At 47.1% G+C, this 24789-nt stretch overlaps 1 protein-coding gene across 1 annotated transcript; it reads right to left on the reverse strand.

Moving 5' to 3' along the window:
* Window positions 1-1128: 1128 nt before the first annotated feature.
* FAM83C (family with sequence similarity 83 member C) lies at window positions 1129-24615 on the reverse strand. The gene is made up of 4 exons (XM_038158869.1): window positions 23758-24615; window positions 16693-16860; window positions 12285-12409; window positions 1129-2577 (listed from the first exon to the last, which is right to left on the reverse strand). Exons 1-4 carry the CDS (start codon window positions 24310-24312, stop codon window positions 1647-1649), a joined length of 1779 nt encoding a protein of 592 aa, XP_038014797.1. The 5' UTR covers window positions 24313-24615; the 3' UTR covers window positions 1129-1646.
* Window positions 24616-24789: the final 174 nt, after the last annotated feature.

Below are 24789 nucleotides of genomic sequence, written 5' to 3' on the forward strand. Positions count from 1 at the left end.
CGGCACCGGCCCCGGCCCTGGAGCCACCGGCCCCGGCCCTGGAGCCACCGGCCCGTGGCGGCAGCACCGCCCCAGGCACCGCTCGCCAGCCCGGGCCCCGCCACGGCCCTGTGGGACACAACCCGTCCCCGTGTGCCCGGATCCCACCTGGGGCTGAGCCGGCCCGTGTGTCCCCACAGCCTGGAGAGGCCGCCACGGGTCCAGGGGTGGCATCGCTGCCCTCGTCCTTGGTGTCCGTTCCAGGTGTGCCATGAGTGTGCCTGTCCTTGTGCCGGTGCCAGGTGCGCTGTGGTTGTGTCTGTCCCGGTGCCAGGTGTGCCACGGCTGTCCCTGGCTCCTGTGGGCCACCCCCTCCGTGTACAGCCCTGGCCCATGCCCTGGTGCTCCCCAGGTGCTGACACTGTCCCTGTCCCAGCAGGAGCCATGCCTGGGCACTGTTATGAGTAGAAAAGTTGTCCATTTTTTTAAAAAGTTGCAGAGTTAATAGGTTAAACCAATTGCTGCTAAGTTGGATTTTTAACTATTTGTTGTTAATAATTGCATGTTGTAATCACCTGTTGTTAATAGTTTTTCTTTAATTATCTATTGTTGATGGTTAGAAATCGTCGGGTATCCCCCCTGCTCCCTGCTGCACCCGGGACTGAGGAGGAGGTGAAATCGGAGCTGGTATGCAAATGTGAAAATACCTCACCAAATTTAGCAAGAAAACCCCTAAAACAATGAGCCACCATGGAATTAAGAGATCTAAGTGATGTCTAGTGGTGAGGAACTGAATCCAGTGTCTGCTAAGAGCCTTTTTACATCTCACCCTAACCTAGGATATCAGCTTGAAAGAGATCTTCGAATGTCTATAATAGAGGAATTTCTCAATGCTGGTGGGAGGTTGGATGCCTGAGATCTGCCTGCACAGCATCAGACACAGCTGCAGTCTTCCTCTCTCTCAGTGCCACTCCTGGGAGCAGTGGTGGCGTTTGCATGACCCATTGGTTCTCCCCACCAGAGCTGATACCCTTTAAACAAAGGCATTAAAAAGGAGAAAGATCTCCTGCCCTGTTTATTTCAGGCCCCCCTTCCACACTGACACCTGTGGTGTAGGATAGCAGACATGTCACACCTGAGCACCTTGTGTGTATGGGGCCGTTGTGCCCAGACATGTCCTTGTCCCCTCTGGCCTGGCACGGCTCCAGTGCTCACCCCCTCCACCAGGACCCAACGCGTCTTTTTCCAGCAGAACAACTCCTTTATTTTTCACATCCTCCTGCCTTTGGCCATTTCATTTTCACTATATGGATACAGGGAGAGGAATCGCTCAGCATGGAGAGAACCAGGGCTCACCCTGAAGACCTCAGTGGCCAGTTTCCAGGTGTAGCAATGGCTTTGCTGTAAGTTTAAGGGGAAATGGTTCTTTCCCAAATGGGTAAAAAGAATGTGGATTATATTTACGTGCTTTTTTCCCTCCCGCCACAATCAGGTAATTGAAAATTTGAGCTGCAGTTGCTAATCTCATCTGAATCAGTTATCTACATAGATTAGACACCTTTTGACAGGAACAAGACTAATGTTTTGATTCCAAGCTCCAGGCATGATGATTGGCAGGGAAAAGCAACCCCTGGAAAATCAGAGCAGAGGCCAGCTTGAGGCCCAGGTCAGAGTTCAAACCGACTGTGTATGTGTTTGGATTTTAGTTTGTTGTACTTGGTGATCAGGTCCAACTTGCTGTGCCCCAGAGTCATTCTCTTCTCTGCCCCGTACGCGCTGTTCTTTTCCAGCAGCACATCCTCTGGGAACTTGTCATAGCAAGGCACTACGGACTTTTTATCCCGTTTGAGGTGGTTGTATGGGGAAAAAAGGTCAAAATGGCCATGTCCAGGGCTCTGTCTCTTTTCTACCCCATAAAACACATTCTCATTTTCAGCTGGCAGCTCCCCAGAGGTGGCCACAGGTGCTCTCTGCTTCAGGCTGGTCCCATTGCTGCTGGTGCCCTCCGACAGGGACTGCAGCGGCTGCCCCGCTCTGGGCGGGGAGCAGTGGCTGCTGTTGGCCTTAGCGTCCCCATGGTTACCAGGTTTATTGGAGGAAGGCTCCGGTTGCAGGAATGTCCTTGCTGTTATGAGGTTTGATTTGGGATACGAGATGAGGGTGGGTTTATTTGGAGGACTGTTTGCCGAGTCTGGTGGTTCTTCTTGCTGTTTAGAGCAAGTGGGCTTCAGGAATGTGTCCTCCTTCCCCTTCTTATTGCCAGAATCAGAGCTGGAATCTTGCTTTTCCTGCTGTGCACTGCAGCTGGAGTTTTTCATAAAGGGAGACACTTTTATACTCCTGATGCTCACATTGGAAAGGCTGCTGGAGGGGCTCAGGGTCTCAGTGTCATTCCCCTGAGCGGGTTTTAGAAGACAGTTGTCAACTTTGGAGGTATTCCAAGATGAAAGACACGTCCCGGGATCTGGCACACAGAAGCTGGTCACTGCTCTGGACTCTGCATACAAGTACCGGAATTCCTTTTCAAACTCTGCAACAATTTGCCCACGGAAGTGGGTCACCAGCCCAGTGTGGACTTGGCTGCAAAGCCAGGTGAAACTGCAGGAAAAGAAACAAAACACATGTTAACTTCAGTTCACAGAATGCCAAAATGCCTAGCATGGATTTTCACATTACAGTGATGGATTGCTGCCTGATTTGTGTTGTTACAACTTTCTCTCAGTAGGCAGCTGTGAGATTGCTCATCAATAAGTACAAAAGAACAACACTAAAGTGGTTGTTTGATTTCTGCTCGGGGTCCCCTGCTCTTCCCTCGCCTTGGCAGGAGCTGTGTTCTCATGTCCTGACATCCGTGATAGGCTTGTAGGAGCTGCTTGGGCAGGCAGGAAATGAGGAACTGCCTTGAGGAGTGGAGGTCTCCAAGGAACACAGGAATACCTCAGGACAGGAAGGATGATGATGTTTGCTATAAGTATTGCTGTGGGATTCCCAAATGCAATAGAAGTTAATTCTTGGCTCAACAAGTCCAGTCCCTGCCCTCACAGTTAAGTGTTTTGGGATCTTTTTTGGGAGCTCATCATATTCTCCCCTAAAACCAAACTGGTTTTGCCCTAGCTGGGTAAAAACTTCCATTAATTGTGACTCTGCAAATTTTCCTTATCTGTTTAACCCTACCTCTCGTTTGTGCCCAAACTGTAACCTAATTAGCTCTTCCCCAATATAGGTACAGATTGTAACCACATTCTCCTCATCTTCCCTTTCCTGATTAAGCAGGGATGTTCCTCTCCAGAGTGGGATCCCCAGGCTCCTGCTCATCCCAGTCATCAGCTGTTTTTTATTCTTGCTGTAGTCAAACCAGACCAGCACAATAAATGTGTCAAATAAACCAGAATTTTCAGAGGTGGCAGTACCAGCTGAGGGCTGTGTTATTGGCTGCTAGAGCAAGACGCTGATTCTGAAGAGCAGGGTAAAATGACAGGAGCTCCAGGAGAGCAATTGTCATGAGACATTACATTCTCAAGTAAATGTCATTTCAGGACAAGGTACTGGCACTGTGTTTTGGGACCTCATCATGTTTAGCTCACAAGAAAGCTATTTGGGAATTTCTAGTAGGAAACGCAGCTCCTGGCCAGTCCCTGAGCACTCTGCAGTTGTTTTAAGTCAGACTGGTGTTTGATATCTTTACACTCAGCAATCACGCCCCAAAGAGAAACATAATATGGAAAAATACTCTGCTGCTTCATATCAAACCAGGTAAATTAGGTAAGAATATAAAAGTAGTAAAAGAATGAAAAAGTCTTTGTGGGTGGCATGAAGAATACTCAGAAATACCATCCTGGAGGCTCAAAGCAAATGCATCCCTTCACAGAGATATTAGGGTGAAAAAATCAAACCAGAAACTACCTGGGATTGCTAAATGACAGAGTGATCATCTTTGAAAAAGGTTGGGTCACATGTTGCAAAAGTGGAAATTCAGCTCTTTTTGAGGCACATGGTCCATGTGCAACAGGAGTGTTCAGATAATTCCTCTGCATCCCTTTATTGTGCAGGAGCTTGGTCAGCCCTGAGCCCCCTTTGCACAGAACACAAGGGAGGATCAGTCTCCTGTTGAGATCTCTGTAGACGAGGTGAGAAAACATCAACAGAGCAGATATCGGCGCCTGGGCAGGAGTGAGGATCATCAGCATAAGAGCGCCTGGGGAATGCCAGGATGAAAGAGCTCAGCTCCTATCAGGATAGTGGCAGGGTGCTAATGTGATATCATGTTTTTTATGTTCTAGACAATTAAGTCTCACAAATTAGATAGACATAAGTTGTGTATATACACAAATTAGTACAGACTCTTCTAAAGAATACAATTAATGGCCATATAGGAAATATGAGATAATAGGAAAGGCAGCTTTGGCAAAGGAATGTTATCTCTCAGAAAGCCCCAAGAGTTCTTTGAAGAAATCCAGGAGTTCAGACAGGGGAGATTTCATGGTTCAACATGGTCAAAGCCGTCTGTGCCAGGGCACTTCCTGGCTCCACTGATGCCTCTTGCACCAGTTTGGGCATTCCTGTGTCCCAGTTTCCCATGCCGATCCAATGAGGTCCTTTTCACTCTGTGTCATGACAGGATCTGGAAGGAAACATCCAAGTCCCCTGGTGGCACAGCCCTCCTTGCCACGGCACAGGTTTCCAGGATGGGACAATGTGGTCTTGCCAGCCATGGCTATTCCCATCACTACAAAGTGATAAAGATATTTTCTTCCTTGACTGGCATAGCCAGGGAATGATTTCTGGTATAAAAATGAGGCACTGGATGAAGTTCACACGTCAAAAATCTAATACAGACAGGAGGAGGTACTGCCTTGCACAACACAGCACCCACGTGGGCTTTGGAGCTCCTCCTGCTGCAGGCCACCCTGGATGCTAAAAGATCATAGGAGCTTCTAAGAGCGGTAGGATTTTCCTGCCATTATATATTGCCTATAACAAACTGCTGCTCACAGCTGTTCTAGATCACCCTGGGACACAAAGGACTCTGGGAGATGATGGCTGTACGATGGGATCCCCTCCCTGCTCTGCTTTCCAACTCTCCGAGAGCGGTGCAGCTCAGCCCTTGGCCGGGAGATGGAGGTGCAGCCTCACCTCCGGGCGGTGGAGCAGCGGCGGTCCTTGCAGCACCCCCTGCCCTGGGGATCTGGCGAGGGCCGAGCAGGAAGAGCACCTGCGGTATTCCACAAGTCTCCGTCTCAGCAGCATTTTCAACACCTGGATTAGTTCCCTGCATTCCCCCCTGTACAGCCGTGCTCTGCTCTGGGGTCACGGTGGCCTTTGCCTTTCCTCAGCTGTTTGAACAGGTGACTCCTCATCTCCACACTCAGCCTCTCTGCTTCAACTCTTTCCAACAGACGTGATACCAATCTGCAGCAGAAGATTTTTTGCTTCTTTCAATAGTTTCTCAAACTCATTTTTATTGCTCTTCTGTTACTTGGGTTGTTACAAAGCCATTCTTTTCTTTCCATATGCCAACACAAATTTGTGTTTTGTTTATGCTCATGGCTAAATGTATGTACTACATAACGCTCATTACTAGACCTTTCATTTCAAGTGACATTTTCTTTGATAAGGTAGCAACAACCTGCCTTTATTGCAGCAACCTCTTTTAGCTTGCTCCCAACACACTTGAAGTAATTTCCATTCCTTGATTTTCATCTTTGTTTTGATCCAAACCAGTGCAACGTATTCAACTAATTTGGGCACCCATGTCTATTATCTCTTATTTCTTATTCATCCTTCCAGCAGCAGACCTTGTCTCTTTCTCCTGGATTCACTTTTATTTACACACCCGAGCATGGTGTTGCATTTTAGTTAAATGGCATGCTCTGTCTCACCCCTCGCAAATGTACAGTTTATTCCAAGCTGTGATCCTCCCCTGCAGTGTCATGTATCTGTAATCCCATTGCCCCAAGTCTTACTCCGTGCCCACTTTGAATCTCCCTCTTAAGCTGTGCGAGGGAGACCAGACTCTCTCTTGGCCCCTTTTCTCCCTGGGCTCTCCCCCTTCCCCCTCATGCTGCTCCTAGGGATGGGACTCCCAATAAACCCTCATCTGATCAGCACCCTCAGAAGCCGTGTGGAGTCTCCTTGCCTGCCTGCTGCTACCAGCGAACATACAGCTTAGGGGGCCCCCGGGGATTCCCCGGGAATCCTCCAAACAAACAGCAACTCCCGAGGATTTGATCTTCCCTGCTTCGGTGTGCCCAGAAAGGCTGTACATCACTCATCTCCTGGCAATGTCACTGCATTGCTGCGTGTGTCACCTGGGGTTCCCTTGCTGATGCACTGGGCTTCCCACTCCTTACACACTCCCTTCCTGCTTAATTAGAATTTCTTTCTTGAGGTGAGTCCTCATCAAGGACCTGGCAATCCCTCTTCAAAGCTCTTTCCTCTTTCTTGGGCCATGGATACCTGTGAGTATAAGCATCTTTCTTTGAAAGAAATTCCAGGCTTCCTTTAGCTTCAAATCCATGTAACTTTATCTGTCCATTGCCAAACACTTCTGTACTTCAGTTTTATTTCTCCTGGAGCCATGTGTGGAAGCTTTTGCACTCTTGTAAACTTTTGCCTCTCGTTCTTCAGTTTCAGCTGCTGTGCCAGCTTCAACCCCAGATCTTGAGTATCTCCCTACAGCAAACACTAGGCTCCTTCCTCTCTGTGACCATGGCAGGATGCATAACGATGCCATGACCATCTGTCATTTTCAGCACAGAAATTTAATCTCCTCTAAGGCAACTCAGCCACATAACTCGCTTTCAGGCTGACAGTACCAGCTCTTTTCTCTGATTCTAGTCTTATCTTTCCTGTTCAAGATCCTGTTTGGCTCTAGTCCCTATTGGCGCTTGGGTTCTTCTCACTTGCTAGAACACTAAATATCTTAAGAGCTCAAATAAACACCCTATTTTTTCTGTTACCCAGAATAAACTTAAATATCTGTATATTTAATTACATTTGATATTTTAGATTATTGCTTTGCCTAAATACCTTAATCTGTTTTTTCTTTCCTTCACTTAGAAGATATATAATGTTAAACAGTCATTGTACACATAAGAGTTGAAGGGTCTAAACTAATTTGCCTACATTTGTTTAAGATAAGAGCCATGAGCTTGGTTTCAATATTTAGAGAATGCTGCAAAAATGTGCTTGATCTGTACCAATGGGCAGCATTCTTAAATTTATCCTGATATATTTATCAGAATAAATTAAAGAATCATAGAATCACAGAACATCCTGAGTGGGAAGGGATCCAGTGGGACCATGCAATCCAACCCCTGGTCCTGCCCAGAGCCCCCAACAGCCCCACCCTGGGCATCCCTGGCAGCGCTGTCCCAACGCTCCTGGAGCTCTGGCAGCCTCGGGGCCGTGCCCATTCCCTGGGGAGCCTGGGCAGTGCCAGCACCCTCTGGGCAAGAACCTTTCCCTGATCTCCACAGCCTAAATGCTCCTGACACAGCTCCATGTAGTTCTTATTGTATCAATGAATAAAACCTGTGAGAGCAGTGGGACAGTTGCACTATTTCTGCATAGTTGGATCCTTTTCTTCATTGCTCATCTCCTCATTGCAGAGCTGCCAGGCTGGACTGACCCAGTGGATAGCAGGGTGCAGTGGATTGCTACAGACCAAAGCTGGGATGTGTAGAAGGTCATACAGTTAGGGATCACCCACTTCACTTCAAAAACAAATGCAAGAAAACTGTATTCTGATAAAAGGACAGGATGGAAATCAGTGACACTTGGGTAAGGAATTAGAATCAATGGAGAACATCTGAACAAATAAAGCTGTGTTTAGAAACGTGCACAGTGGCTGTACTGGGAACTTTCTGAGCAGTGCTGATGGTAAATAAGCCAAGTTGAGGGGGTGCTGAGAGAGTAAGAAGGCAGAAAGAAAAGGCATAAAGGGAGATCCTGCCAGGTTGAATGGGGGCCACAAAGAGGAGAGTTGCCGAAACTTCATTTTAGACACTATAAACAACCACTTGTTGGAAAAACTAACCAGAAAGCCAACAAAAGGAGAAATAACATTACCGGTTCAGAGAGTTTCTTTGGGAAGGCCACTCAGCAAGAAATAACCATGACCTAGCCGTATCAAATATTCTTTCAAGACCAAAATAATCCACAACAGTAATGCTTAACTTAAAAGAGAAAGTGAGGAATGCTATTAAAAAGAAATTTAAAAGAGCAATCAAAAAGGTTAAATGCTTGAGGCAGCAAGAAGGTTGTTTAAAGATGCTATGTTACAATCTCAGAGAAAATGTACCTATCAAAATAAAGACATTTCAAATCATCAGAAAATCTTACCATAGTTAAAAGGTGCGTTAAATGAAAATATTAAAGCAAAAAGCCTTCATAAACTGGAAGTCAGTGATTTTCCAATTATAAAACAGAGAATAACCTATCATTTAATATTGAACATAGCAGCAGAGGAATGGAAGATTTTAAATTTGAACCTTTCAAAGAGCTCCTGGAAAACTACAAACCAGCCAGTCCTATTTCCATACTGAACAAACTGGTAGAAGCAAATAGAGAGTAAAATTATTAGATGCATAAATAACTATAATCATAATGCTGAAGACTCAGCATGTTTTTGTGGAAGGAAACCATGCATCAAAAGCCTCTTGCAGATCTTTGAGGGAGGCAGCAAGCACACAGATGTGCTTGATGTGTCAAACTTGAACTTTCAAAGAGATTTTGACATGGTCATTCAGCAAAGACAATTTTTGTTGTTGGAAAAATTAAGTGATCATGAAGTACATACAAAGGAAGGTCTTCCCAACAAGTAGCAGTTGATTAAAGATTCAGACACTAGCAGTGGCTTTCATTTACCCACCGGAAACACGCAAGGTTTGTACTGGGATCAATGCTGTTCAACATGTTGAGGAAAGTACTAAAAAACTGTAGAAATTGTCCATGTCAGACCTCATGACAAAATTATTGTGGATCAAAAGAAAACTGGATAAACAGAAGCTGCCAGAGGATTGTATGGTAAGGGGAGGAATAGCTGACAAAATGATGGACAATTAAATGTCCATAAATTCAAACTATGGATACAAGAAATGACTGAAAAGCCAAGGATGCTTCATCTGGAGAAGAGATGGTTCACATGAGGGATCATAATGGGGGAAGACAAAACCATGGATACAGTCAAGAAAGTAAATAGGAAACACTGATTTTCTGTGCCCAGGTTGTGGGAATTTGGGGACATCGAATATAATTATCTGGCAGTAGGTCTATTGTAAACACCACAGACCACTTCTTCACACAAAACATAAATGAAATGGTATAACCCATTGCCAGAGGGTATCATGGAGGCCCGACACGGCGGGAAAGTGTCCTATAGCAAACTGAGCATGGAGAAGCATGTACAACATAAAACCCCAGAGGTCTGAAACCTCTGATCCTTGCACACAGCATTGCTGAACTGCAAAACCTGCTGCTGGGTAAGAACACTTACCCTTGTCCCTGTATCATCCTGAGACACCCTTGGTTCCACTCGGGATCTTTGCCTTTACTCAGTAACTGTTCTCATCCTTTGCATCTGGCTTTTCCATCTGCAGGGACAGTAATCTAAATATCTCCTATACAGGTTGCACTACACCTGAAGCAGACATCCTGATTTTCTGCTGTGAAAATGTTTCTGAAAAGTGAACAAACTCCTCAAGAAGAGACTTGAACAAATTGAACAAGAATTTGAACAAATTTCTCAAGAAGATACTGTTTCTGTTAGTCCAGAACATCCTGTGCTTACTGGCACATCACAGAATCAGATGTAAGACCCTATTCAACTGAAATACTATCTTCCAGAATTCCAGAAGTTTCAGCTCTGCAGAGATCTGTAAAAAGGGAGCACATGACAGCCCCCAGTCCCTGCCCTTAACAGCACAGGGAGGAACTGACCCAGAGAGCTGCACCTGCATTTTAAGCAATACCCTGACTCTGGGCCACAGGGAAATCAGATGTTCCTCCAGGTGTGCAGTTCAATCCAGCTGACACATGCTCAGCTTTAGTCATCAAAAAATGAGTGATCCAGATGAGTTATGTAATCCCTGCACCTGCAGCCAGTGGAGATGGATAGAGGGATTTAAAAGATGAGTATATGTGACAAGGGTTAGCAGTGCTGAGGGAACAGTTGGACTCAAGGCTCTTAAAGGGCTTTTCCACCTAACCAATTCTATGATTCTAGCATCCTGTGTTTCCAGGCAGTGATTCACTCCATTATTTTTCAGTGTCTTAGGATGGTAAAAAAGCCACCAGACACTGCTCTCCATGTTGTTTAGAGATTTGACACAACCAGTTTCAACCATGTACTCCCATTTTTCATTCATTTTGCCTGAGTTTGATGAGGTGAGACCTCCACTCTTGGAGATGATGAAGTCAACACCAGAGGAGAAGGTGCAGCTTGAAGCTACAGCACTGATGAGGACACTGGTAGCCTGAGGGTCCAGCATGTGCTCACAGGAGATGGAAACTGAGAGAAAGGGAGAGGGAGAGCAGTGTTCAAGGAGATCTGGTGGAAAGAGAATGAGAGTGTTGCCAGGACAATAAATTCACAAAGCAGGCTGTCCTGAGGAGCTACACTGTTTGCGAAGGGTAATATAATGTTCAACAGTGTGAAAATACTGTGGGAAGAATCTGCAGGTGGAAAAGTAACTAAATAGAGTCTAGTAATAAAAATATAGGACAAGAACAGTAGTCCTGACCCTCTGATCAGAACTGTGGAGAACACTGTTAACTGAGATCACAGAGGCTGCACAATTTGGATGGGCAGCAACAGGGGGAGATTTCATCCATTCGTACATAGACAGGTTAATGCTTCACTGGGATGAACCACGGAGGAAAACTTTTTGGAAGCAATAAATGATTACATGCCAGAATTAACTAGTCTAAATTGTTTGACCCACAAGAAAAGATGTGATTCAGGATGTGGTCTGGAATGGGGCATAAGACTTGGTTCCAGAGACAGAAGTGGAAGAACCCGTTTGTAAGAATGATCACAACACAATTTTAACTCTTTAGTGGAGAGCAAACTAAATAAATGCAGCATATGGAGGTTCAATTTCAAGAAAGGTAACTATGTAAAAATGCAGCAGTCGGTCAAAAAGAGCTGAAAGGGAGCAGACCAAAAATCCTCAGGATGACTGGGGCTGTAGGTGGTTCACAAATGCTGTACTGGCAGTCAAGGAATCAGTGGGCTCGTTTGAGGCCTGGGTGTCACAAGGGTGATGGCAAGGCCATAGCCGAGAACCTCAACTTCCTGCATGCATCGCTGGTGCTGGTGACACTGAGGTGTGTTCACTCCTGTGTATCAGCACCACCAGAAAGGTCAAGGGCTGAGAGGTTTCCCCTATCATCCCGCCTACAGAGAGGGCTCTGAGTGCAGTCTTGAGGCCCACATACCCCTGGAGCTGCCCTCTACCCTGGGGCATGCAGAGCGCGCTGTGAAGAACAAGATTCCTACTAGCATGGAGAATCACAGCCTCTTGGAAAAGGACAACAGGACAAAGGCAAGCCCAGCTCACCAACCTGCTGGAGTTTGGTGAGGGAGCCAGTGAGCACACGGATGCCCTCAGGCATGGAGGGGTGCAGTGAAATTCCCAGGTTTGCAGGTGATCCTCAGGTCCTTCAGGTGGTTGGATACCTCGCTGAAGGTGAGCAAATCCAGAAGAACCTAACAGAACTGAGCAAGTGGACAAATATGTGGCAGATGAACTTCAGTAAAGGAAAATGTTGTGTATCCATAGGAGAAAATTATCTGTATGATGCTGAACCTAGAACAGCTCAGGAAGTTGTCTGACATCATCAGCTCAGAGTGCCATGGCAACTAAAACATGCAGTGAGTGTTGGGTCCTGCCAGCAAGAGCCACAATCACAAAACAGAGTCTGGGCATCTTTTACCCCTCTTGAACACCTCAGTGCAGCATATCATGGGGGCCACATGCAGTTCTCGTCTCTGCACCTCAAGAAGAAGGTAGTGAGGTCACAGAGGGTGCAGAAAAACAGAACTGAAAAGGCTGAGGAATGCAGCAGCCCCTGTATGAGGAGAGATTTCTGAAAAGTTCGAGGTCTTCACTTCAGGTAAGAAAAGGGCAGGGAGGGTGGATAAGATGGAGGCTTGGAAAACCGTGAAAGCACTGACTGAGGTGAATGCAGGGTAGCTGTTAAACCCACATGCAGCACCAGGAGTTACATTATTCAGTATTTTGGTAAGGAATATTTCCTCAGTGTCACCAGTCTCTGCCCCAGTAGTTGCTGTATTTCCTTACCTGTATGTACCAGCAAGAACTTGGTCACAATCAACCAGGACAAACTTCTCCAGAACCTGGCCTGCAAATTTCTTGCCTGCTTTGCTGTAGTACGTGTCTCCACTCAGGCATCTTATGCGCATGTTCTGAAACCAAAGCAGGGAGAGTTGGTAAGGGGCCATGTACTGAGCTAAACTGAGATGTTCCCTTGTGCATCGCTGTTGGACTCCCTCAAGCTCATGCTCTGCTCTGAGAGGTATAACTCAGCAAGGCATTAAGTATTTCTTGGCTCCCACATACCAAATATTTTGTCACACTGCCTGCTTCTACAGGATAAAAAAGCAGCAAAAATTAACAAGTTGCACTTGAGTGCAAATTCTAGTTTGAAAAAAAACTTTGGAGAATTCTACGAGCCTACAGATAATTTCTAATGTGTGTAAAACTATCCAATTTCTTCCAGGTTATTAATGATATTCAGCACCCCACTAGCTGATGGCTCTGCATTAAGTAAATTTTGATGCATAACAACTAGCTAGTTTCTAATAAATAGAATTTGCTGCTCTGATTTTATACAATTACAGGCTTAAAACTACAAGACCACTCAATGAAAAAAGACTTAGAGAGAGGAATATCTACATTTTAAGGAATTCCTTTTATCAATAAATTTAAAAATTATATTAACATTTTCAGCTGCTATACTCAATTGAAGCAGACCTGATTCTCCACTGCAAACACTTCTCTGATACAACCTTGACCTGTAAAACCAACTGCCCAGAATAAGCTGGGGAATATGGCTCTTGGTATCCATTGGGAGCCTCTTTCATAATGCAAGGCATTTGCCTGTAACAGAAGTTATTTGCACCTCAGGTGAGGAAGGCAGAAGAGCAGAACAGTCACTGAAAATTGTTAGTGACCTGCTCTGTGCCAAACAAAACATCTAGCATGTAAATAAACATCCCTAAGGCTACACCTCCACGAGGCTGCCAGGTCATCCCTTCCTGCCCTCCAGGCCAGCTCCCCTGACACCTGTCACACCTCTGGTACAGCAGGAGCTGTCACAAGTTGTCACCACCTGCACTTAATGGGGCAGATCCTTCTGTGGGCAGCTCATTCCTGCCGAGCATCAGCCCAGCTACAGACAAAGCCCTACAACAGCTGGTTCGGCATCGGGACCGATTTGCTCCTGGCAGAGCTGGGCGCTCGGGGAATGTGGCGCGGCCCCTCCGCCACCCAGCAGATTTCTGGCCAGGCACAGGCAAGGGACAAGCACCAGCAGCTGGGATTTGCCTGCAGCTGTTCCCCGCAGGGTGCAGTCCCATGCCCCTTCCAGCCTTCCGGAGCTGTACCTGGGCACCCCAGTGCCCCCTTCACCTTCCTCCCATGGGGCTCAGGGCAGTCCCCCCTTGGGGTGAGGAGCGAGGCAAAGATCCTGCGGCTTCCCTCTGCTGTCAGAGTCCCTGTGGACAGGAGCTGAGCTTCCCTCCAGGAACACCCACCATGTGGGAAAGGTTCGGCTCTTACATTGCAGTGAGGGTCTCCAGCCCATCCAGGAGCACCACTGCCCTCAGGGCTGCACAGCAGCAGCAGCAAATCTGCTCCTGACCAGAGCCCATCCAGTCTCTCTCTTGCAGTGGGCAATGGCAGCTGGGGACAACAGGGAGAGGGTCATCATTTATGATGCTGCCCCTAATATTGCTGTGCACCCTGTTTTCTTAGGGGATTTCCTGAGCTTCTTGTGGTTTGTCTCAGTGTGAAGCCTATCATTATCTCTTTTCCAAGTGCTGGTCCAGTCTTCTCTTGAGTTCATGGAAATCTCTAGCAAACACAGAGCTGAAGCTTCAGAATTTAGACACTGGGCTTTCACTTGCTGGCTTTTTATGTCCCGGAGCATATCCTCATCTCCCATGTATGAGAAGGGAGAAACCTTTTCCCCATAATGACAGTCGTGCATTGGAACAAGTTACCCAGAGAGACTGTGCAGTCTCCTCACTTGGAGATCTGCCAGAGGAGACCAGGGACCTCAGAGGTGACACTGTTTTGAGTGGGAGGCTGGGCTTGATGACATTCTAATGTCCCTGCCAACTTGCGTTAACCTGTGATCCTCTGAAATGACACCACAAGTTGCTGATTCAGACCAAGATAACGCTGGGTAATTGGTGAGAACTTCACCTTGTCCTGTGGCCAGTCAACACAGGGATTTTTTCTTCCAGTGGCAAAGTTTTAGTAATACTGGTTTTCACTGGGAGGAGCTTCCTCCCCCACCCACCTCCTTCCTGGGGAAATGAAAACAATTTCAGGTAAATTCCATAAATTTGTCACCACAGTATTTCTTCACTCCCTTTATCCTTTCCAAGGCTGGGTGAGTTTCTGATATCTGGTTCATTTCCGTCATCGTCTTCTTCCTCTTGTCAATCCAGACCCTGAATAGTCCCAAAAAGATGAGAATCCTGCAGTCTTCCAGTAAAGACACCCTGGTACTACTCTTGCTCCATCCAGACAGTAGCTCCAGGTTCAGCAGATGGATGTTTGAAAACTCCAAGTTGAGGCTTCTGCTGTCTCTGCTGCCAGTGCTCCACACAGGATTTTCTGATGCTCAGCACTGGAATTTGCCACCAGCAGACTCACATGTTGTTTTCAGAAGTAAGATGTTGGAGGAGCAATTACTCCAAATTCCCCATTCAAGCCCAAATTGTCACCAATTATTCCAAATGGAGATTTACTGCCACATCCTGTCACAACTTGGAGGCAGGAATAAAATATGTACCCTCATTCCACTCAGATGTGTATTCAGCCTGCAGGTAATGGACTGCATAGGTGCATCAGGTAAGAGATACTTCAGATGGAGAGCTGCTAGTGAGTCATGGAATGGTGAGACAAGTGTTAATTACCCATTCAAGCACACGACATGACATCAGGCATAACAAAGAGACACAGACATCTCCATGGATATAAACTCATTCTAATTTTAATTTTAAAAATGGCCACCTCTTGGACAAGAAGCAATAAGATATATTTTGGAGAGATGGAACTCATCTGAATGCACCAGGTCACTTCAGTGTGGAAGCTCTTTATGGAAACAAACGTGCTCCAGCATGGAGCAGTTTTCCCCAAGAGCTGCCATCTCAAGAGTCAGGATGAAACAGGTCTGGCTTGTAAGAAGCAAGACAGGACAGAGCTTCACCAGCACAGTGGAAGAATCACAGAATCATTTAGATTGGAAAATACATCCAAGGTCATCAAGTCCAACCCTGTCAAGTGGACCAGAGCACTGAGTGCTTCTCTAAAGAAGCCCCTGTAAATTAACCTTTGTGTAGACAGGTTAAAAATCAGGGAAGATTAAGATATCCTAACTGCATCTATTTAGAATATCCTGTAAAACATTATTTTTGCATTGTCCCTAGTTTGTTTTTAGCTAGGAACACTTTTGAGCTAACTGGAAAATTTCCAAGTGTTCCCCACAAAAATGAAGGGAAAACCCATGAAACTGGTGGCTGGAGTGGAGTCAGTGCTTCAGGGAATCCTGCACACCTAGGGAAGAAGCACAGCCAGCACTGCTGGCCTTACAGGAACAACAAACAATAACAAAAAAACTAACTTCCATTGATTGGTGGTGGCTAGAAATGGGGATCAGCAGGATACTGGGGTGCATCTCTGAGTCTGCAAGTTCCCAAGAGAACTTATGGCACTGTCACATTCATTTTTACTGTTTATCTGCTCTGGGCACCATGTGCTGGGTGATGGCCACCCACTGAGCAGGAGTTGGGTTTTTCATAAATCCAAATCATGGACCCACAACTGAATTGCAAAGCCTAAAAGCAAATCTTAACGTGAGATTTTTAACCTGTGGGTTCAGCAGAAGGAAGTGATGGGGTTTGCAGCAGGACATCTGAGGGGACTCACTGCTTCCCTTGCCCTCCCAGCTATTGCCCTGCAGCAGCTCTGGGCAGAATTTAAATCCCTGAGCTCAGGGATCTGAACTACGAGCAATTTAAATCTTGCAATTCTGTGTCCTAGAGCAGGGGCTGTGTTCTTTCCCCACCATGTCCAGATGATACAGGTTCGCATAAATTAAATTTCCGGGCCTCCCCCTGCATCTCTGCACCAGCCCAGCAAAGAGTTCAGCAACTCACTGCATCTCATTGGCCCTAACTTCACACTCCCTGCATGGAAAACTGAAGTGAGGACAACAAAACATCAATATATGGGACTAGGAGGCTCCTGCATGCCTTCCTCTGTGCTTCCAGACAGATCTAAATTTCCTAGAGCAAACAGCCTTGGTTTCTCAGCCTGGAACGGGGAGAGAAGGGGTAGATTCTGGGGAAAAGGGATGAGTCCTAGGGACCAGGCAGGGGAAACAGAACACAGGGTACATAGTTTTTATCAGTTCCAAGACTTGTTTATCATAGCCAGTGTGTGACTGAAAACTTACTGGGAAGCTGTCCTGAGTAAGAGTCATTTTATTGCACATTTCCACAAAATGCTTCAAGTACTCTTCATCCAGGATCAGGTAAACAGGGATGTGCCGTCTGCTTGAGGCCTCCAGCAGGTCACACAGAATTTCCATGTCTGTGAACAGATCCATCACAATTGCTATCACCTGGCCAGGAGAAAAGAGGCGTGGGGGGAAAGAAATACAAGAGACTGTTGTGAATTAATTGTGCTTTCAACTATGTTCTATAAACTATTCAAACCGCCTTTGTTACTGAGACCCCGTGGCCATCTGAATGGAGATGATTCTGGACCTTTGTGTTTAACAGCCCTTACCCCACTGTGGCAGCTCAAATCAAATTTTAATAACTGTGAAGACAATCCCCACCTGGGTACCTCCTGTCTCATCTGCTATTCGCAGAAAGGAATAGCTGAAAGGGTAACACATGCACAAACTCTATATTTCAGTGGTGCAATAAGTATGTGTTGCCTTAAAAAAATATGCCAAGAATAAAGCATATAAACAAGAGCTGAGACTGAGCAAAACCATTGCTTAATCAGCAAGAGTGACTCTACATGACTGGAAGATTAATACAAAAAAGTACAAATTTTTTTCAGGACAGACACACTGCCAGGTGAGGGAGAAGGTATCGTGATAAAGTATGTGCAAATCCTTGTGTCAAGATTAGATCCTAGGGGTGCCTAGACAAAATAATGTGTGTGGAAAGGATCCCTTCCCTTTCCCTGCTGGCAGAACTCCTGCTCATGCAGCCAGGGATGCAGTGATGGGTATGAAACCTGACAGGAGGAAGAAGGAATAACGCTAAGATTATTAAAAAATAAAAATGTATCTCAGTAAAGCAAAGATAATGTCTTCAAGGAAGGGGTTTTAAATAGGAAAAGAATTTTAAAGAGAACTGCCAGTTCTTTAAAGAATGAGGTTGCAAAAGACCATGGCAATCCATCCCACTGTGGAGATAGAGTGGGAGGCAGCAGACTGTCATGTCTATGTGAATTCTCCAAAAACTGGAATGAAAATAGAGAAAACAGAAGGTAAGTCATGACAAGCAGCTACTACAAGTGAGTTGACACAGGACTAGACAATTCAAAGGACAGAATGACCTGCAACAAGAACAATGCATCAAGGGAAACAGCCATAAATAGATTCAGATGGGATTGGAGACCCTGTTGCTGTGTTCCTCATGGAATGAAGTTGCCAGCAGACAACACTGAGGGGGCCATTCTTTGGATGAGGAAGTGACTGTTGGGATCCATCTGCTGGCTGTCACTGTCAGAGTCAGGGGGACACCTTAGAGAAGGAAGGAACAGACAGGAGAGCACTTGCTGAGCTGGATAATTTGTCACTACTCCTGAGGGTGCAGAGCACCTGGTGACTCAGACCTTGAAGCATCAGCACTTAACACTGAGAACTCATAGAAGATGGGAACACACTGCAGGATGGAAAAGGGTAAGGGAGGATTTACCATCAGCCAAACTTCTTTGCAAAAGCTGAAAATACCAGTGAAACTACTGCTGAAGTACTTTGGTCCCAGTCTTAACCATATCATAGTGAATAAGATAACTGGTGCTGGTAAGTTGGGTGTATAACCCTGATTTGTGTTTCTGCACCTGCCAAAGAATGCCCAAATAAAGATGACTCAAAGCCCACTAAATTTGGGAGTGAAGCTCCAATAACCTATTCTGCTTCTCAGTGTTCATGCCCTGCACCACACTTGGCACAGAAAACCCAGTCAGTCCTGCTGCCATCATGCCCCCCACAAGGAGGGAGCCCGTGTTCCAGCACCTGCGCTGCCTGTGTTATGTGCATGGCCACAAATGCAACTCTCCATAATCCAAATCACCCCATGGATCTCACCCCTGCAGGGTGAGCCTTCCTCTGCCACTGCTGCTCACCTGCTCCTCTTCAAACCAAGAACTAAATGCAGTGGATGGCAGTGAGGTCAGATTTTACATGTGCAGTGATTCAAGCTTTAAATAGGAACAGGGGAAATTGCAATCATGGCATGGGGCTGATCAGGAATAGCTTCAGAAAAGAGAAGAGGAGCTCCAAGTTTAACTGTCCTTGGATTTGTGCTCCAGACTGCCACACTGGCCCAGATTGCTCACTGCCCAGTAGCTCCTCTGCTCTGTTTTCATTAATAAACTGCCTCTTTCCAGGCTCACACTCATGGCCTCAGAGCAGTCACAGGCAGAGCAGTGCCCCTGAGCTTCCCTATGCTCTCTAGCCCAGTCTTCTGCTTGGGGAACTGGCTGCTCTCAGCCTGTACAAGCCATGAAGAGACCTTTGCACGGAGCCACAGTGGAGAGGACAACAAAGTCTGAAGGCTGATTCCTGCTCCCTTGAGGATTGAGCCCTTTAGCAGATGGACAAAGATATCGTGGCTCTGTTTTGTCCCCAAAACCCATCTCTGTGATGATGCCCAACACACTGTCATTGGTCCTCAACATCTTGCAGGAGGCCCCAGGCCCAGCTCACCACAGCAGGGTTTGGGGAAGAACCTTCCCAGAGGATGGTGTGATCCCAGACATCCACATGGGACACAAGGCAGCTGTGAAGAGCTAAAAACCATTCCTGCTGTCCAGGCCAAAACCACATCTCCACCCTCTCACCCTGGCCCCGGGAGATACATGCTCTAGAACCTGACTCCAAAGAGCACCTCTCCTGTAGCCCTTGTCATTGTTGTCTTCCCAGAAGCCTGACAAGCGTTTGGCAAACTTCTCTCCTCTTAAAATGTGCCCGTCTCATATGGAGAGCAGAGTCAGCCCTGGAGGAGCTCTGCAAGCACTGAGAAGCATCTTCAACTTCCCAAATTAATGTTGCTGCTGGTCTATCAGCACAAGGTACCACTGAGACCCACAGTAAAAAAGGACTTTGCCACATCTTTCCACACTGTCCTCCAGGCAAAGGCCAACTGCAATTTAGCCAAATTTCTCTGACGGGTCACACATCCTCTGATGATGAAGCACCGTGAAAAAACGATAGCCCAGACCTTGTGTAAAGCCTGAGACAAGTCCCTCTCAGCCAGACTTTGCCTCACGATATTCAAGTTAATCTCAAGCTTAGGTTTGAGGCAGGTTTGTCTTGGGGAAGTCAGTGTGATGGAGTCAAGGAAGACTGAAGCTCCTTTGTCCCCAGATCCCACATGTTGAGGGGCAAGGCCTTTTGGGTGCACAGGAAGTCCACTCCACTTGCTTTCCTCTACCAGTGCTTGCCAGCTTTGGCAGAGCTGGTTGCCACAATTCAGGCTGATCCTTGCCCCAAACCAGCCCTGCTGGGGCCTCAGTGCTCCCCGTGAGAGGGATGGGGCTGAGCAGGCAGCAGCACATGGCACAAAGTCACCCATGGCAGCCGATGCCCAGGCTGGATGCAGGTGGCCAGGCTGCAGCGTCAGCGAGAGCCCCAGGCAGTGGGGCCAGCTTGTGCAAGCTGGGTGGAGCCCTGATAGTCACACTCAGTCTTTCCAAAGCGGGTCTTGGCTTGGTCTGGAGGTGGAGCAGGCTGCAGCTCTGCTCACATCTTCCTTCCCAGTGCTCCCAGTGTGCAGCACAGCCGGTGCTGGGGCAGGAAAGATGGACCCGTGTGTGCTGCAGTGGGGACAGAGGGGAGGCTGTGCCCTCCCTGCAGGGGGAGATGCCCATGTGGGGCTGTTCTTTATAACTGTGGGTATCCATAACGGCACTGAGATCAATACATCCTTTTGGAAATCAAAGTAGGCAGCACTTACAATAACATCAGATCAACCCCAAAGCCAAGAAATTTTGGGGGAAGAAGACCCTGGCAGTTTTTTCCCCCCTCAAACCCCCTAAAGCAGTGGAGTTGAGTACTCAGGTACCATCTGCAATTCAGGCTCTCAACAGCTCATGTCTCACATTTAAAGCTTTGTGGGCATTCAAGTTAATCAGGCCATAGAAACCTAAACCTGCGTCAGTGCCTCCAGCTCCTCTGTTTCAGTGGTGGGGGCTGCAAGACTGGCTCGGGGCATCCCTGCTCCTCATCATGCTCACCACGACCTCTGAGCCCATGGCTTGGCCTTGGCAGGTCAGGATGTTAGAGACACAGCTGCCCCACAGGCTTTAAAAAAATTCACACCTTGCCATTGTAGGGTTAAACCATGACATTTCCAAACCCACTTCTGGAAACTCACAATTCAGCAATTACTGGAGTCATCACTTTAGGAATTACAGCACTTACCAGATCCCCACTGGGGTTTGCCATCTGTCTGGTTTCTAACCAGCACAGCTGGTTTTACTGGTATTTGCCAATAGCAGTGTGGTTTGGGTCATTACTGCAGTGGTGCCATTTGATCTCTTGCTTCCCTGGGGACCATCAGGGACCCTTCTCCCACCAGGCAAAGACAAGCATGCACAGCCAGGGTCCAAGGGGCACAAGAGGGGTGAAAGAAGCAGCATGGACAGCTCAAACCAGATTTGAGCTCATCCAGCAAGAGCAAAATTTTAACAGTATTATCAAATGAAGGCAAAGGTGTGGCTGTGCTGCATCTTCTTATGTCTGCAAAGAGAAAAGCTCAAATCTGAACATCATTCTTCAAAGAGAACTGGTTAAACAAAGCAAAGGCGAAAGACCAACCTCACCAGCAAAAGATACCCATGAAACAAATGCTCCTTTTGCTAATTTGTCAGCACAAACATGCTGTTGCAAGAGATGTCAGCTGACGTTGTTCTGTGTGACTCTACCGGGAAGAAGCAAACAGCATTTCAAGACACACACCTCCCTGTCTGCAGGACCTGGGAAAAGCACTTGGGGATCTCAACATCTTTCCCACATCACACCAGCACTGTGTCCCCCATGGGAGGAGAAACTCTCTAAAAGAGGGATCTATGAAAACAGCTAAAAGTATAGGGGCAAAAATACTGGAAACGTACAAACAGCAGCTGCAAAACAAAAACCAGGTGGTTCTCCAAATGGTTCATACTGGCACTTCAAGCAAAGGAAGTTTTTACCTCTGGTTGCTCTTTTGTCAATAAGACACATAACTAACATCCTTTTGGATGGTTTGTTGAGCAAAATGACTCAGTAAGTATTTAAATATGTGTAACTAGGATTGTGAATGAGCTGGAGTTGCCATCAATCATAGAGTTAATCATGGGAAGCACTGGCCAGAGCTGCTAACCCAGAAGCCAGTAGAACACCAGTAATAAATCAGTACAATATTTAAAAACTCATTCTCACATTTTACACAACAGTAAAAAACACTGTGGGAAACCTCCAACTCAAACACGAAGGGCAGAAGATTGTCAGGGCTTTGTCAACACAAGAAAACAAAGCCAAAGGCTCAGAATGTACTGAAAGTACAATAAAGCAGCCACTGCCCAGGCAACTTGCCTGCACCAACTGAGAAGTTCCTGTGAACTGAGAAAGCAGCAAGATGTTTTTCCTGTGGCTTAAAGGATCATAATATCACTGAAGATTTGGGACAGGTGCTGAGTGATGGGAGGACACTTCTTGGTGATCATTTACTCTGTGCATTCTACCATGACTGTGCCTTAATCCCCACTGCTGACAAGGATGGGGTCAATATCACAGAACTTTTCAGATCATTTAAACTACCATAAATCAGCTGCCTGCAAGGACAAACAAAGCTTTTTGTCACTTATTTCCTGGACCAAAACTTCCTGTAGTTGCCTATAAGATGCAGTGGAAGTTCAGGCATTAAGCAAGGACTGCTTACAACTGAGCAGCAGGTTATGTGGCAAAATGGTCTTTTGGGCAAAAGAAAAAAGATCCCCATTCACCTCAGAACACACCCAAACTTCACTGATATGTGGCTCATGGAGGATGTTTTAATGCTGTGCAGCAATCTGAGCAGCTGGGAATACATAAATTCATTTGCTCAGCTCTGCTGAGGGTTATAGAAGATCATACTTGAGCTGCAGTGATCCAGGTGATTCCTTATCTCCAGCTTTTACACAGGCAACAATGAATATAAAGAGTGACTGAAGTTAAATAGGAAACTACAGGAGTGATAAGAGAAACTGCCAGAAGCTGACTGGTTAAAATGAACTTTGCTCTAAATGTTTCCTCAATATCTCAACACAAATACTACAAAAGAGGATTGATGTGAAACAGCTGAAAAGAACTATGAAGAGGACAAAAAGCTGAAAATGTGTCTGAGATAGTTGTCTGAGCTGCTGCTTTCACACAGAGTACAGTGGCAAAGCGAAAGAACCAACAAGCAGCATAATTGAGTGAATAAATTCATGCCAGCATTGTGCTTGGTAGGCAGGCACTGTAATCATCCAGTTTTTATTACATCCGAGGGTTGTAATAACACACCAGAAACTGTGCAATGGGGCAAAATGGGCTGATCTTACTCATCCCTGGGGAGGCACAGACATCAAACCTAGGAGACAGGATTCTAACTTAATTCAAACCACTTGCAGGGATTTTCAGTCCCACAAATTTACTCAGGTCATATGTGGTGAGGTCCTGGCCCAGGTTGCCCAGAGAAGCTGTGGCTGCCCCATGCCTGGAAGTGTCCAAGGCCAGGTTGGACAGAGCTTGGAGCAACCTGGGATAGTGGAAGGTGTCCCTGCCCATGGCAGGGCATGGAATGAGATGGTCCTTAAGGTTCCTTCCAACACAAACCATTCTGAGATTTTCTCTGTGACAGCAGCTCCCCAGTGGTATTGTCTTGTCCTGCTTAAAATGATGTCCAGGGCTGGAGAAGAGCCCTGGCTGTGCAGAGGGAGCAGAGCTGGCTGGGACACACAGAGCCAGGGACACTGCAGGCTCTGCCATGCACCCCACTGGGCTCTGGGGCTGCTGGGCAGCCCTGCAGCTATGGTCACAGAGAGCCTGCAAAGGCACTGCCTGGATGATGTGAAATCCCAGGCAGAAAGAAATTACAAGGAAGGAAAGGAGCAGGAGCAGCTACAGGTCTGCTTCAGAAAAAGCAATCACATCATGCCAGACATGTAGAGAGCAGCGACAGCGTGGAGCGTGTGGTTACAGGTGTGGGAGCAGCCACCAGCCCCGGGTACTGTGGCACAAGGCTCCCCTCAAGGGACACAGCTCTGTACGTACCGTCCGTGCCCGGCTGATCAGAGACCGGACCAAATCCTTAATGCTGTTCGTTTTGTTTCTTTGGAAAATCACAGTGGCCTGAGTCTGGCCAGACACCGTGAGGAGAGGTGTCCCTGGCCACCCCAGCTCCAGCTCCGGAGGGTGCACATCTGACATGAGGGGAAAGTAGGTGCCCGATGTTAGTTCAGAGTTGAGGGAGAACCTGTCTCCAGTGTCCGCATCACCAGGGTCAGCTTCTTTGTCTTTCATTGCACTGGGGTCTGGGAAGCTTTGGTTCCTCTGATGGCAGATGTATTCCATGTCCAAAGTGGAAAGAAATGGCAGCTCCCTCTCCTCGGCGATGGCACTCAGGTAGCCACGCTCCCCCTGCTCGAGAAAGGCATCGATGGCCAGCCTGGCTGTCTCGCTGTGCTGGAGCACCAGCGGGGTGGGCTCCCTCCACCATGGCTTCTTCAGCTGCTCCAGGCGGCTCTTCAGTGGCCCAGACACCCCTTGCTGGCTCCCATAGCTGCGGTGGAGCTGGGGCCTCACCTCAACTGCCAGGTAGTTGAACATGACTGGAGCTGCTGATGCCGAGAGGTGTCTCTCCTGCTGGATTAGTCCTGTGTCCGTCTTCACGTCTTTTCTGCCCCTCCTGCACGCCTGAGCTCCTCCCAACAGGTTGCTTCAGGACTCAGCGTAAGCTCAACTCCTTAATCACCAGGTACAGCCTCCCACCCCGGGGAGGAGCCACCTTTCCCCAGCTCCCTCACCCGGCTTCCCCACACACGCACCTGATACTGGGTTTCCAGAGTGTCCCGTTTGCAAGGGGAAGAATATCAGTTCTTCAAGCTGCTCCTTCCTTTTCCTTGTAACTGATTACTGTACAGTTCTCCCTTTCCTTTCCCGTCCCTAGTGAGGTCCCCACCCTTGGCCTAGCAGGCTCTAACCTGTTTTGTCCCTCACTGTGCTAGCAGTGGAAATGCAGATGCTGGAACTTGTTCCTGCTTGAAATTTGTTCCAAATCAAACATGCTGCTTAGTGTCAGTTATA

Source organism: Motacilla alba, chromosome 20 (genome assembly GCF_015832195.1).
Source record: "Motacilla alba alba isolate MOTALB_02 chromosome 20, Motacilla_alba_V1.0_pri, whole genome shotgun sequence".
Classification (NCBI taxonomy): Eukaryota; Metazoa; Chordata; class Aves; order Passeriformes; family Motacillidae; genus Motacilla; species Motacilla alba.